This window comes from Canis lupus, chromosome 6, assembly GCF_003254725.2.
Source record: "Canis lupus dingo isolate Sandy chromosome 6, ASM325472v2, whole genome shotgun sequence".
In the NCBI taxonomy this organism is placed as follows: domain Eukaryota; kingdom Metazoa; phylum Chordata; class Mammalia; order Carnivora; family Canidae; genus Canis; species Canis lupus.
The window spans coordinates 71,585,133-71,600,107 of record NC_064248.1 but is presented as its reverse complement, the minus strand read 5'-3'; the positions used below and the strand labels follow the sequence as shown (position 1 = coordinate 71,600,107).

General features: G+C 42.9%; 1 protein-coding gene across 1 annotated transcript in view; it reads right to left on the bottom strand.

Moving 5' to 3' along the window:
* ERICH3 (glutamate rich 3) overlaps nucleotides 1-14,975 on the bottom strand; it is a 97,567-nt gene that overhangs the window by 39,679 nt on the left and 42,913 nt on the right. Inside the window, exon 8 of the mRNA XM_025478580.3 lies at nucleotides 3,259-3,439. Within this exon, the coding sequence (XP_025334365.1) occupies nucleotides 3,259-3,439 (181 nt within the window). The remainder of the gene's footprint in view (nucleotides 1-3,258; nucleotides 3,440-14,975) is intronic.

The window sequence follows — 14,975 nt, the reverse complement described above, 5'->3', positions numbered from 1 at the left end:
AGAATCCACAGTTGCTGTAATACATGATCGAAAATGTCCACTTTTGAACGATAACAAAAAAAAGTCAAAAGATGTGTATGTAAGAAGCAGAAAAGCATGACCACACTCAGGGGGAAAACAAAAGCCATCAAATCCACTCCTAGGAATCTGCTCAGGAGAAATGGCCAGCTGTCTCCATAAAAACTTGTATCTGTATATTCATAACAGCATGATTTATATAGTCCCAAATTAGAAATAGCACAAATGTGCATGTAGTAGGATATAGTCAGTGGCATAAGAAGAGAGCAACTATTGATAAATCTATGAATAGATGACTCTCAGAAACATCAGGCTAAGAGAAAGAAGCAAGACACAAATGCTGCCTATTGTATGATTTCATTTATATGAAATGTCCAGAAAAGGCCTATCATCTGTAGAGACTGGAAGCAGATCAGTGGCTGCCTGAGGCTACAAAGAGGGAGGATTCTTTGCCAATGGGCACAAGGGAACTTTCTGAAGTGATAGAGATATTCTGAAACCGGTTTGTGATAATGGCTGCACAACCCCACAAAATGCTTAAAAATCAGTGCATTGTACACTCACAATGGATGAACTTTATGGAATATGAGTTACACCTCAATGAGCTATTTTTAGAAACTAAAAACTCAATATATAAAACAAGTCAAAGAAAAAAAATAAAAAAAAACAGTCACTTTAAGTCACAGTGTAATGAAATGCTTCAGTTTTCAGGGGAGACCAAGAGCCACAGCTAGGGAGAGAGGGATAAAACAGTAGACGTTGTCGTCAGAGAAAGCTGCATAGCCTCAATCTGAATCTTAAAAGATGGTTAAAATTTGAATTTAAAATCCTTTGTCCTACTGCAGACAAAGGAAGAGCGCTCCAAAAGACAAGATAATAGCACACGGGGGTGGGGAAACAGTGAGGCAGCTGGTTTGTGAGGGAGTAATGAGGAATGCACAAATTGGTACAAAGGATCAGGTTATGAAAATACCAGGAAATGGGGGAGAAAAGAAAGGGATTATTAGGAGGGTCAGGGGAAAAAATAAAAAGTTACTTTGCTCTCTGTATCCCTATGAACCCAGGAGGCCAAGGTTTGCTTTGTTGGGAAAGATGAACATGGTAAATAAAAACACCTTGAACAACTGTACTCTTCACATGGAGCGGAAATACTCGGTGACTTCACAAGTGTGCATAATAAATAATCAATATGTGGCTTGATGTCTAAAATCAAACTGTAAGACATCGATGAATCAGTATGGGAATAAAAGATGCACTTGCTACGTTCCTAAATAATTAATTTTATTGTTATTTCCCATCCAAAAGCAAGACAAATTAATGAACGCCACATTTTTAATTAGTTTATTACTCCAGGCAGAAGGCTAAACGTCTTGTCTTTTTGTTTTGTTTTGTTTTGTTTTGTTTTAGCAGAACTCTTCTAAAAACCTATTCACATTTCACTGAATCATGCACAACTCTGGTTTGTAAAATGGGCCGATTCTTCTCAGTCCCGCTAAATTGCCAAGATCGCTGAACCGCAAGTCAACTCTGAGTCACCCAACTTTTTAATTGTGAACAATTACTTTCCTGGCAATCAAAAGGCAAGCTGAGGCAAAATTATCGCGTGTATAGGATGCAATTCTTTAAGCCCCCATTCCATCATGTTGGTCAAGCCCGTCCAGTGACATAACAAAAGTCAGTCCCAGGATCAATCCGTATGCAAGGCAACGCGTGGTAGCCAAGTAACACTCTCCCTTACTCTTGGGTTTTGCATTGTTAGCACAGGGTATGTGTGTCTCCCCAAAAACCTTTCAGCCGGCTAAGCCTTGTTCTTGGTTCCTTTGTATGCACCACGTTTGCCAGCAGGCACATGGAACAACTGCACTGTCTTGAATGAAGTGTGACCCAAGACCCAGGAAAAGCTTCATGACATTCATTCCGATTGTCGACTACAGTAAGTTCAGCAGTTCTTCTAAATCAATAGTTGAAAGTTACACTTTCAAAAATTAAATGTATCTATGCCACTATCATTAGGGGTCTCAGACCTCTCATGGTTTGAAAAATGTAGGAAACCATTTGCCACTAAGAAACGCTACCTGAGCGAAGGTCCTGCACCTGCTCAGAGGTCCAGGATCTGCTCTCGCCCCGGCCCCGAGCTGCACGTGTGACCTTAGGAAGCCACCCTACCTCCGGACTTGCCTCATTTTCCTCGTCTATGAAAAGGAAGGAATGAACTCTCAAATGCTATGACAATAAATTACATTTTGGCCAGGTACGTAGAATGGGGAAAACCAGTTTCTGGCACTATTGAGCATTATTTTTTATAAATAAGTTTTATAAATCTTTATAAAGTAAAAGTTAAAACGAACATTCAAGTGTTTACTCTTAAGTTGGAAAGGTTTAAATGTTTAATCCCTAAACCTGTCTAGTTTCTTTTAAAATTAAGTCACTGTTTATGAGTGATGAGGGAAACTGAAAAGCCAAAAGTAGCAATCCGATTCTTGCCCCCAACTCCTAAGACTCCCTAAACTTCTATCAAGCTTGCCCAAATGTAAGTATTTCTTTTACTTAGTGAAAATGCAATTACTTTCTAAACAGAGTTTCTTAAACAAGGAAATAACAGATATAATCCCATAACAACTTGTCCTTTCAATTGCTATTCCGCACAACGAAATATTGATGAAAACCACTTCGGTACAATATGTGAAACCCTATATTGGATATAAAAATTATCTCATGCTAAGAAAACTGGATTTATGATCAAATGAAAGCAGAAATGCACTAAAATCCATCTAGCCAAATTCTACGCCAAGTTATTTAGGTGTGATTCACCCTGAAGTTTATTGGATTTGTGATTTTATCTCAACATTTTTCTAAAGAACAAATTGCCAATCTGGTATTTTTCCCTTAGAATAATGTATGATATAATTCACTATGGCAGGCCAAATAGTTAACTTGTAATTTGGGGGACAGTTTATTCCTGCAACATTTTAATGATCATATATCTCTATCCCCAAATTAATCTGTTACCGGGTTAAATCACTCCAAATTCTTTCTTCCACAATCTGCAAGAGTAATTGCTGCTTCGGTTTCAATCATGGAGCAGTAAATCTAGATTTACTTTGAGGCAGCTGGTTTATAAGTCCCTGGATATGCATAATTTCATAGAGTGATTGAAGTCATTTTGATATGATATCAACGACAGCTTATCTATAGCATCAACTGCAAGCAACTTAAAAAAAAATCACATTTTATGTGTACCTTTTTCAAGTAGTTTGCCTTTGTAGACACAAAGGTTTTCCCCTCCACAGTGCTGTTGATAAACTTTTATTTCATCCCGGAAGTCGGGGTGATCATGAGACAGGTGCACATTTTTCCCCAGATAGATCATTGTAATAGCTGCATTACTATGCGGTGGTGTTTTATGAATCTTTCTTGATTCCTACAATAAACAAAAAGAAGCCAGCTTATTAATTAATTAATTACCTTCTAATTGGAGGGTAATGATACTGTCATGGGGGAGTGGAAAAGGCTCCTTTTAGGTACCTAGCAACAAAACCTTGATAAAACGTCAGTCTTTGCAGTGTACAGAAAGTCAAGCTCGTTACCAAATAAATCTCTAATAATGATGTTGCATTTTGCCTTTGTGTTTTTATTGTCACTGCCAGGGGTCTGGACAAAGGTTTTCACTTTTTATTTTACTCGGGTGTGTGTTTTACATACAACAAAACTATCAGTGGCACTAAGAAAACTGCTCTCCGTTCTTGTAGCTGGTTCTCAAATAAAAATTCAAATCGAATGAATTAAATGCTGGTGACATAATTTTGTTCTGATTTGAATTGATTTTGTGATTTAGCAACTGTTTTTGTAATTGAGTGCTTTATCCTCACGCTTGAGCACTGACGGTGTATCCTTCCCTAATCTTAACTCTGCGTGAAAGGGGAATGGCCCACGTTGGATTCCTTCTAGGGTCACTCTGAGGATTAGAGATGGAGGTTAGATGCCTAAGATCTTCAGTTTTACAGGCAGCAGTCATTCAGTGAAAAACCAACAATAATTATTATTTTCCTATCAAACGGTAAACCCAACAACAACAACACCCTGTACTCTGGTGTTCACAAACTTATTTATACAATAAACAATACACTGATACGCCAGAGATGGACAGAAGTGTCCTAGGCCTCGCCTCCTTGTTTATAGTCTGAAGTCGTTTCCCAATAGTGAACGAGCAAAGTGTTTGTCTAACCTCTGAGAGGAAATTGAGGAGAGAAGTAGGAAAAGGAAGAAGAGGAGGCAGAGAAATAGCGGGGGGCTGGCTGAGAGACTTCAGAGGGCCTAATAAGAATACTGTCAGCGCGAGAATTATACAGGGGCCAGGTAAGACTTTTAATCTACTTCACTTTTCTAAAAATCAATTTTCAGCTAAATGAAAAATGTGAAGAGACCAACTTTCGGTGAATTCAAAGCAATTATTTGAGTTGGATTTCATTGAATTACGGATGCCTTGGAAACATGCATTTTTTTTTTAAACTGCAACAAAAATTTCTGAAGGAACTACTAAAATATTCCCGTCTCCAAACCCATCCCCTTCCACTTCAGAGGACTTTTTTTTTTTTTTCTCCTCATTGAATTCCATTTCTCTGTAGCAAAAACCAGAGGCAGTAAATCTGATTAAATGAAATCCCGCAAATGACAGTCTGAAAAGTGTAAACGGGGAAGGAAGTCCAAGATTTAAAATTTAAGTAAATTGTCCCGCCTCGGGCCAGGAGAGCTCCCAAACAGAGAGGCAATCAACAAAAAATATTTCAGGGACCTCAGTAGCCGTGAAGGTAAATCAGCAACCTGGGTAATTCTTTGCAGATTAGAGACCTCTCCCTGAGTCACAGGCCCGGCTCCAAGTTGCAAGGTCACGTCTAGCTTGCAGGTGCCGGGCGGCCGGGGCGCTGTGACAGGCATCCGTGCAGCCCAGCCACAGCCACCAGCCTGCGGCAATCCGGCTCCACGCTCCCTCTAGAACATTTAATGATATGATGGATTAAAAAGCGCATCTCCCTTTGGCTGAGCAGTACTTTCCATGGAAAGTGGCCTGGATTCCGAGGTAGCCCCGGGAGCTTGTGGGAGGTAAGCCCTGCGTAAACGCAAGGGAATCGTGCGATCGGGGTGGAGGAACGGCCTGCCTCATCCGTACAAGATGAGAAAGTAGAAAAGTGGAAATGCTTAAAAGTAAAAGAAAGGAAATGACAGCTCTTCATCTTTTCATTTACTCACCTTTTTTTTTTTTTTTTTTTTTTTTCTCTGCTAAAGTGTGTTCCTGACAGCAACATCTCTTTTTCTCCTGGGTCTAGTTACTTCATTTTTCTTAAAAATATTCCCCAATTATTGCCACCAGGTAACCTTTTCTGGATTCTAACAGGAGGCCCGAGTGACAGCTCGTGATTAAATACGTGCGCTAGGAGCTGAACAATTATTTCTTTCAGTTGACTGAACCGCCTCTCTACTCACCATCCTCCAAGGTTAGAAGGACCCAGACTGATGAGACTTCAGCAAGCCTTCTCGGCCCTCTCTGCCGGCCAACAGCGAGTACCAAACCCTTCCATGGAAACCCAGTTCCATTTCAGGACCCGGAGCAGGGCCGCATGCCCCTGCAAGACTAAGGCTTAGCTTTCTCACTTTCTGCACCACTGACCACTTTCCTTCTCATTTCTTTTCTGCTACCTCAGGCAAGTTCCATCTGAGCCGACAACTAAATGGCAAGCTCGTTGAGGGGTTGACCAGTCAGCTCTCACATAGTGCCAACAAGTAGCATTCAATTAATACACTAGATTTTCGTTGGGATCTTTTACCTGCGCTCAGGCCTGAGTCAGGGCGGGGATTTAGGAGACCCTGAAGGTGCCAAAGGGCCTGCTCTCGCTGATTAGTGTTGGGCGGCAAGTCCCCTTCGGCCACTTAGGCCAAGCCCTGATGAACTCCGGGCATCGTGGAGTCTTACCTAGGTCCCTGCAATAAGTCTCTACTTAAGTCGGGTGGCCACAGAATTTATCATCCAAACTGGGAGACATGGTGAAAGAGGTATTATTAATAATTATACTAGAAAAAAACCCCACAAATTTCAACTCTTCCAGGCAAGCTGGGATGTATAGTCACCCTACTAGCTGGTCTCCCCACTTCCAGACTGGTATCTCTCAAAATGTCTTGCGTCCTGCATATCAGTGAACTATTATTATCACTGAATAGATCATGTGACGCTCCTGCTCAGAGTCTCCAATGATTCCCAGTATCCATGGGACAAGTTCAGACATTCCTCACGTACCAAAAAAATGTCTTCTATTTTCAACTCCTCCTGTGTCTCAACTGTTTGCAATATCTATTGACACATTTAAAGGTCCAGCAGCTGCCCTAGTTGTAGAGGCCCGAACACTACCCACGTGTTTGTCATCTCCAGGCCCCGAGGACTCTGTGAGTCACGTGGCCTTGACACTATGCCCTTGTGTTCCACTCTCAGTAGATAAGGACAATATCTTACTGATCTTTGTCCCCGGTGTCTGGCCAGTGCTGACACCTAGCAAGGGCCTAATAAACATCGATCTGACGGGACGCAGACGTGGAACACTTAGGGATTCCACATCCTGTCCTTTGCTGAGACAAAAGCTACAGTAAGTCAACCCTGCCCTCAACCAGAAGCTTTCTGCATTTCTAGGAACTTGACAGGTACCACAACATGGAAACCCACTCAGTGTCTTCTGAAACACCTCTGACAAAGACTGATTAAAAGCAGGCAGTCCCCGAGTTGACTCTGATTCGGGCCTTTGGAGGAAAAGATTCCAAAGTGAGCCAGAGGAAGAGTGCTCCCGGGTTCGCATCCTAAGGCTTCAGGAAGCAGCTGGTGGTAATAGAAACTTCTCACTACACTCGTTTGGTTCCTCTCTCTCTCTTATTTTTCATACTAGTTTTTCCTTGTTCTCTCCTCCTCCCTCCTTTGCTTTTCCTATGCTTCCTGCTTTCACTCTCCTCTTGCCTATTCCTCTCACCACTGTGTAACTTGTGTCTCATGCGTATTCCTCACATGCCCCCAATGCCTCCACCCTCCTGGAGGTATCGGAGCTCCAGGTTGTGAGGATGCTGAGTCGAGCCTTCCCTTCCTCATCTCCCTCAGTAGAATAAATGCGGCAAGTCTGCTGAGAGGCACTATCCAGCCTATATCTAAAAAATCCAGCTGCATCCTGCTCCTGGTAAGAAGGCCTGAAAAGCTTATGAGGTCTGCCCTTAAACTCCCAACGGCTGCAGACCCCCAGAAGCATCTTTGGTTTCTTCTCCCTTCTATTGTTTAATTCTGCAATGCCAGCTGCTAAGATATCTTGACTGTGGAATTGACTTCTAAACCGTTTTTAAAGTCCTTTCTAAAAAAAAATAAAAAAAAATAAAAAAAATAAATAAAGTCCTTTCTAGTAATGTAATTGCCAAACTGCAATGTTAATTTTAAGCAAAAACACTGTGTAAAGGAAAGTTCCTGAAATAAATCAAGCCTATATAAGATATGTTGAATTATCCTATATTAAAATCATGCTGATGCTTTCCGTTTTCATTCTCAAATCTGAGTCTACTGGTGAGGAAAACCAAGAGTAAGAAAAATACCAAGATAATGCATTGACTAAAATGGAACTTAAAAAAATATATATGGTTTTAAAATTAAGACAAACAAAAGAAATGTGCAATCTCTCTAGCAAAGCTAATTTGTTGGCTTTATTTGTTGTGGAAGAAAAGGGATCTATGTCTGAAGGGTATAATTTATTTCCATTATGTTTACATAAGCTGAATAGTATAATTTAAAGTTTAGGGGTTTTTTTGTATGTCTAATAAAATAATACCTGTTTAGGAACACAGTACTAATAAATGCTTGATTAAATATAAGTAAAATCAAATGCCTGCCCTCCACAAGCTTCATAATCTGAGAGTAGAAGGAACAAATTATAAAAAAACATGAGTATTGATACTAAGCAGAATATAGTAAGGGGCCTAAGAGAAGTAACAAAATCCTTGTGAAGAGAGGAAGGGATGGGATCCTGTTACAATGTAGAGAAATCAGTACAGAAATCCCCTCTTATGGGGACTGGGAAATGTGGGTCCGATAACATCCTTCTTCTATTTCAGGCATTTACCAGCAATTCATAGAAAAAGAACATCTCTGCATCGAGGAAACACCTGACTGATGGCAATTAATATCTTAGTCAAAGGTTGGAGAGAAAAAGGCTTGTAGATAAATTTCATAAACTTTGAGGATTATGAACGCAGGCTCTAAGCGTCAGTCTGCCAAGCGGGTGTACCGAGTCTGTCCCTAATGAGTTATGTGACCTTCGCTAGCTTATTGAATCTTATTTGACTCAGTTTCCTCATCTTTCATACGGAGAAATTATCTTATCTCTTTCTTGAGTTTCCTTTGTGTATTGAATGAGAAAATGCACATAAAACACTGAGCAAAACTCCCAGCACATACTGAAGTTCCATTACATAGAAGGTAGGATCATTGTTGTACATCGAATATAAGCATTTTACCACAGTAAAAGCTAACAAAGGTCATCAAATAAGAGAAAAACCCATATGGATGACTTAAAAGCGAGTGAACATCCTGCCAAAAGTAATAACAGAAAAAAGCACGTATCAGAGGTGGGGCGGTGGTGGACCAAAGAGCCAGGGAGTGGTTCGGTTTGGCTTGGATGGGACTGGAAAGCTGGAGAGGAGTCAAAATCTGAAAGTCCTTGAATGCCAGTGTCAAAGCATGTCTCTTTATTCTGATGCTTTGACATCTGGGGCCTTACTGACCCTGGGGAGACTACGGCTCCCAAGACTAACCGGTTCCTAGAGATGGTACATGACTTGCCTGGGAGAGTGCTTCTCGTGGACAAACTAACCAGCTGGGAGCTCACATCCACCCTCCCCCTACCTCAGCTATCTGGCTCTTAAACTCTGGGCCAATATTCCCCCAAAACCTGCCAAGGTTATTCATACTGTTGAATCCTGAGCCTGCTTACCCTGTGTTTCCTGTTCCTTCTCTCAGACACCACAACAAATACTCTTGCCCATGTTTCTCTCCTACTCCCCAAGTCTCCTGGCCAATCCTGGTGCTGCCTTGTGGTCCCGGGTGACACGTGTGATGGGTCATTTTACCTATCGACCTAGCTGGGCCACAAGGCCCAAATATGTGGTCCAACATTATTCTGGGTAGAACCCTGACTAATATACATGGCATGGCCCCTCCTTTGGGGAACTATAAGTGACAAACTGTCTTCTCGGTGTTAGTCATCTCTTGATGTATGGGTCTCAACATATCTGAATAATAATAATGAAACCTATACTTCAAAACAACCAGTCAAGGGCATCTGGGAGACTCAGTTGGTTAAGTGGCTGCCTTCAGCTCAGGTCATGATCCCAGGGTCCTGGGATAGAGCCCCATGTTGGGCTCCCTGCTCAGTAGGGAGTCTGCTTCTCCCGCTGCCCCTCCTCCTCTCATGCTCACTCTCTCTCCATCCCTGTAAAATAACTAAATAAAATCTTTAAAAATAAAAGAAATTTTTTAAAAAAATAAAATAATTAGGCAGAAAAATAGAGCTACTTTCATTCGGAAAGAAGCTGGTGAAGGTCGTAAGCAGGGGAGGAGCATGTTGGGAGCCATTCTTTCAAGTTTCATTTAATTTTATTATGTACAATCTGTCAACACCGAGATGGACTTTGTTTGTTCTTGTTTCCCCTTCCTGCCTTTGACCCTTGCTCCCTGATTCTGTCTGCTAACTTCCTACTCCTCTCTCAAAGCCCATTTCAAAATGCCCCCTTCTCTCCGAAGGCCTCTTCAATCTCCTCAAAGCTAGCATCTCCTTCCTCTGCGTTCTCCTCGTGCTTTATTTATACCACTCTGATTGTACTCACCACAATGTGTCATGGCTAATTGTAGATATTTCTGTCTCCCCTGCTAAACTGCAATCCTTCTGCAAATAAGGATTTGGCTTTACTCATCTTGGTAACCTCAGCACCTAGCACAGTGCTGGTCATAATCAATCAAAACTAAATTGAGCTATTTGTTGATTTAGAGGCAGAACATAAACACGTAGATGAGTGCAACAGCCCTGTGAAGAGTTAGGTAGCCAGCCCCCGACCCAGGAAGCTAGCACTGAGAATGGAAAAGGATTATCAGACACATGAGCCACTGTCCAGGTGCTTGAGCTGTGCAGTCTGAGACAGCAGCCACTTCACCCACTTGGCTGTGAGGCATTTGAAAGGCTCATCTGAACGAGATGTTCCATAAACACAAAATGCTTACTGAATTTCAAAGATGTAGTATGAAAAAAAAATTGTACAATTCTCGTTAAAACTCATACTGATTACATGTTGAGATGATAATAGGTTGAATATACTTGATTAAACAAAGTATGTTAATAAAATTACTTTCACATGTTTTTTTTAGCCTTTTGGAGACAAGTTATTAGAAAATTAAAATTGCCTATGTGACTTGCATTATATTTCTATTGGGCATCTCTGATCTGGAGGACTTAGCAATTAACCCATAATGCGGACAGAATAAGGAAGTCTGGATTTTGAGCCCAAATTATTGTAGAAAAGGTGGTGATTCGTGAGATGGAAGGTAACTGAATGGAGAAGCTGGCTTAACCATGTCAAATTCGTAGGGCAATAGAACCTCCCAACCAGGCACCAGTGACTGCACAGAGCTCACGGGAGGTCTTGGAGGTGAGAAGGGGGCCTTGATCGGATATAGAGAAAGCCCAGACTGGTTCATGCCTGGAAAAGCTCTCTGCCCTTGATTTCACAAAACATATATTTTAAAAAAATACTTTGCTTTTTAAAATTAAAAGCCATAATGATTGAGTAGGTTCTTATTTGAAAGGCTATATTTTCACATTTATAAACGCTATTTATGGGACCATTCACATTTTAATAGGCTGCTATGTAGAGTAGGTGACCAGCAATACTGTGGGAGGACAGAAAAATCTGGAGATGTGTGAGGGACATCTCCGAGCACAATCTAACTAGTCTCATGGATTCCATAAAAGCAGTATAAAAGCTCTGCCATCCTGGAACAAAAGGAAACCAAGCAACAGGGCACAGTAGCAACTTGCTGGGCTTTCAGATCTACTACACCTTGTCATTTGGCACCATGGATCACCCTCTCGAGACACAGAACACAGAAGCCAGGGACTGTGTTCTACACATTCATAGAGGAACAGGCGGTGGGTCACCAGCAAGCCTTATCTCTTTGCCTTTTCCCTCTTCTTTTTTTTTTCTTTCCTTTTAAGAGTATTTAGAGGATGATTTGAGGGCAGCAGTCATAAAATGAGTGAATTTCATGTGTAATTTACTCATGATAGCCACCTGTCCTTAAATAAATCTTTCCTGGATTGAAATAAAATAAATCAAATTACTAAAGGAAAAGTGCAAGACCTGCCCCACTGTGCTAATTCTATTCTATACCTAAGGATCCAGGAGCTAGTGACAACTCCAAGAGACTTCTAGAAAGCTACTGAAGTCATGCAGCAAGATGACTACATCCTGAATACAAAAGCAAGTGTCAAGGTCTAAGCCTATGGTGATGGCTAATAAAGATGAGGAAGCGTCAGAGGGGAGCAAGATGAGAAGTAAAGGGAGATGGCAAAGAAGCATGAAAGTTGAATGGTGTGGAAGGCAAGGAAGGGAAGTTTCAAAAAAGAGGCAATAATAGCCTAAAATTCTACTATCAACGAAAAATCACGGTAAGTAGAAAATACAAAGTAAGACGTAAGAAGTAAGTAGTCTAATACCAAACAGATAAGTCTAAATACACTACTAAATAAAATAAATGTAACTGGACTAAACATTCGTTAAAGAAATAGACAGTCTCAGGTCAAAATACTTGCAAAGCATCCATATGCCACATAACTACATTTAAAGGCTAAAGCTTAAAAAAATAAAAATAAAAAAATTAAAATAAAAATAAAGGCTAAAGCTTAAATTTTAAGATATTCAAAGGCTGGAAGTAAAAGGAATATATATACACCATATGTAATATATGTCATTAATTACTATATATTAAATACTAATCTAAATAAATAAATAGAGGATCCCTGGGTGGCTCAATGGTTTGGCGCCTGCCTTTGGCCCAGGGCATGATCCTGGAGTCCCAGGATCAAGTCCTGCATCGGGCTCCCAGCATGGAGCCTGCTTCTCCCTCCTCCTGTGTCTCTGCCCCGCCCCCCATGTCTATCATAAATAAATAAATAAATAAGTAAATAAATAAATAAATAAATAAATAAATATTTTTAAAAATAAATAAATAAACAAATAAATACTGTGAGACAAAGGAGATTTTTTAAAGCCAAAAGAAATATGATAAAGAAGATCATTTTCTTAATCATAAAGAATCACTTCACCAGTAAGATGGAGTAATTCGAAATCTGAGAGCTTATAACCAGGTAGTCTCAACACTTACAAAGCAGAATGTGACATAATTACAAGAAAAAACGGACAGATCTACGATTACAGAAAATGAATAATCCCTAGACCTCAGGAACTGAGCAAGGAGATAAACAAGAATGCTAAGCATGTGGAAACAGGAATGACATAATTAACGTTTCTTATCTATTGGGCATTTATAGAACTCTACTCCCAACATTTAGAGACTCATTTTCTCTACAAAAACCTAACATATTATATTACCCCACAAAGAAGTCTCCACAGATACCAAAGAACCAAAACTCTTAGAGAGCACGGAGCTTTTTTAAAAAGTAACATTCGGTGAACAAAAAGGAACTTCTTAGAATTTAAAAAAGGTACCAGAGGAAAAAACTCAGCAGGATGTGCGGAAGATAACCCCGAAGAAGCATCCAGCAAGTAGAACAAGAAAGACAAAGAAATAGAAAATAGGAGAGAAATGATAAGACTATGAGAGCATGAGGGTGGGAGCTCCATCAATCTCCAAAAAAGGGGATTCCAAATAGAGAAAACACATGTTTGGAAACAAAGCAAAACAAAACCAGAGACCAAGTCGAGCTGAAAGCCTGTGACTCGGCGGACGGCCGTGCTAAGGCCCCGGGGCCGCCGGGCTGCCTGCCCGCACAGGCCGAGCTGCGAACCTCGAGCTCGTGGGCTCTGGAAGCCCAGTCCCCGGACCACATCCCTGCTGGGCATCCCGGGGCCACCCTGGGCCTCGCTGGGCCCCGACTGGGTGCCCCATGTCCCCAGGAAACCCTCGTGACCTGCCCTCTCCGACTTCTCAGAAGAGCCTCTTCAAACTGCTGAGGAACCAAACTCAGACTCTGACCCAAAGGGTCCGTTCAGCTTCTTGGTCCTGCAGATCCTGTTCTTTCATCACAGTGCCGGGGTCAAGCTGAATTTCTGAAGTTTTGGGGTACATAAATGATAGAGCTTCCCAGAAAACCAGGACTCGGTTAACAGAAGTCAGCAGGCTGGTCGCTCCGGGAAGAAGCGAGACATGTGACGGGGAAGGAAACGAGGGTTCAGGGTGGCCAGCACGGCTTTAGGGCCTTAGGGCATAGCCACGTGGACGTGGTGTCTCCTGGGTTATTGTTATTGAACTTGCACATGTAGATTGTTTTTTACTTTTATTTTTTTATTTGAGAGAGAGAGCGTGAGCGGTGGGGAGGGGCAGGGAGAGAGGGACAAGCAGACTCCCGGCTGAGCGGGGAGCCCGACGTGGGGCTCCAACCCAGGACCCTGGGATCATGACCTGAGCCATAGGCAGACGCCTAACTGAGCCCCCCAGGTGCGCCCCCCACCCCCGCACATATAGACTTAATAGGTTTTCATGGCTTAGGAGCTATCCAAACCTTTAAAAAAACAAAACAAAAAAAAAGCCTGACTGGGTTGAGTTTATCCCAGTGTATATACTTGGACACCAGAAAATCCAGCGCGGTGAGCAAGCGAGTATGATGAGCAACTCCCTGGTTTTGCTAGGGGGAGGCCACATCCTTCCAGGGCACGCCTATGGGGCAGTGGAGGGAGACCGGTGCCACGTCGAGCTCCGAGGCCAGTGAGCAGGTACAGCAGGTCGGATCGTCGCTCCCCACCTGGAGCACCCCTCCTTCTCCAGGGCTCACGCCTGGGCAGCGGAATTCAAGGAGAACTGACCTGTTTGGGGGCTCAGTGGGCTCCTAGAAACATCCCACGGCTCTGTCGCCCCTGAAGGCAACCAACCCCAGGAAGGGGCCTCTCCTCCAGTCTGGGGGGCCCAGCACCAGGGGACGACGTGACCTAGAGGTCAGCCTTGCTCCTCCCTTTTGCAGCCAGTGCCCCAGATGAGACTCCATCCCTTTGGGACTTGCGGCCCAGCAAGCCCCCCTGGAGGCGTTCCAGTGCACCCCCCGCGCTCGCAGGAGGCCTGGACCTTCCCCTCTCCCCAAGGGGCTGGGACAGAAGTGCGACATTTGGTCTGCGCCCATCTGAAAAGAGGATGATGTCCAGGTTGTGTGAGGCCACCGCCAAGGTCAGGAGCCTGGCACCGGGGTCCAGGGACGCGGCCGGCGAGGGAGGGCGAGGGCACCACTGCCCCCCGGCCCGGCCTCGCCAGGTGCAGGGCTGCGCTGAGGCCGGACAGACGCCGGGCGAGCCTTGGACAGCTCGCCAGCAGGAGAGGAAAGGGGAAGGGGTAAGGGAGAAACGGCTGAGAGGGAGGATGCAGGAGTACAGAAATCCCCTATACGATTTTAAATAAAAACTGCTAAAATGAAAGGAAGAAAAGGCAAGCAAGCAAGCAAGCGAGCTCCGCCACTGTAATCTGAGTTGGTTAGACTAAAGCGACAGTCAACCAGGCTTCAGGAGACCTGGAGGTGGGAGAAGGGACGGGAGAATCCTAACCAGAGAGGAGAATGACGGGCGGGGGTGGCGGGGGGGCGGGAATCAAGGACACAGGGCACAAGTGGGCCTCGGAAACCATAAGAAAGAAAGAAAACTGGTGGAAATGGAATTGAAAGGAGAGGATT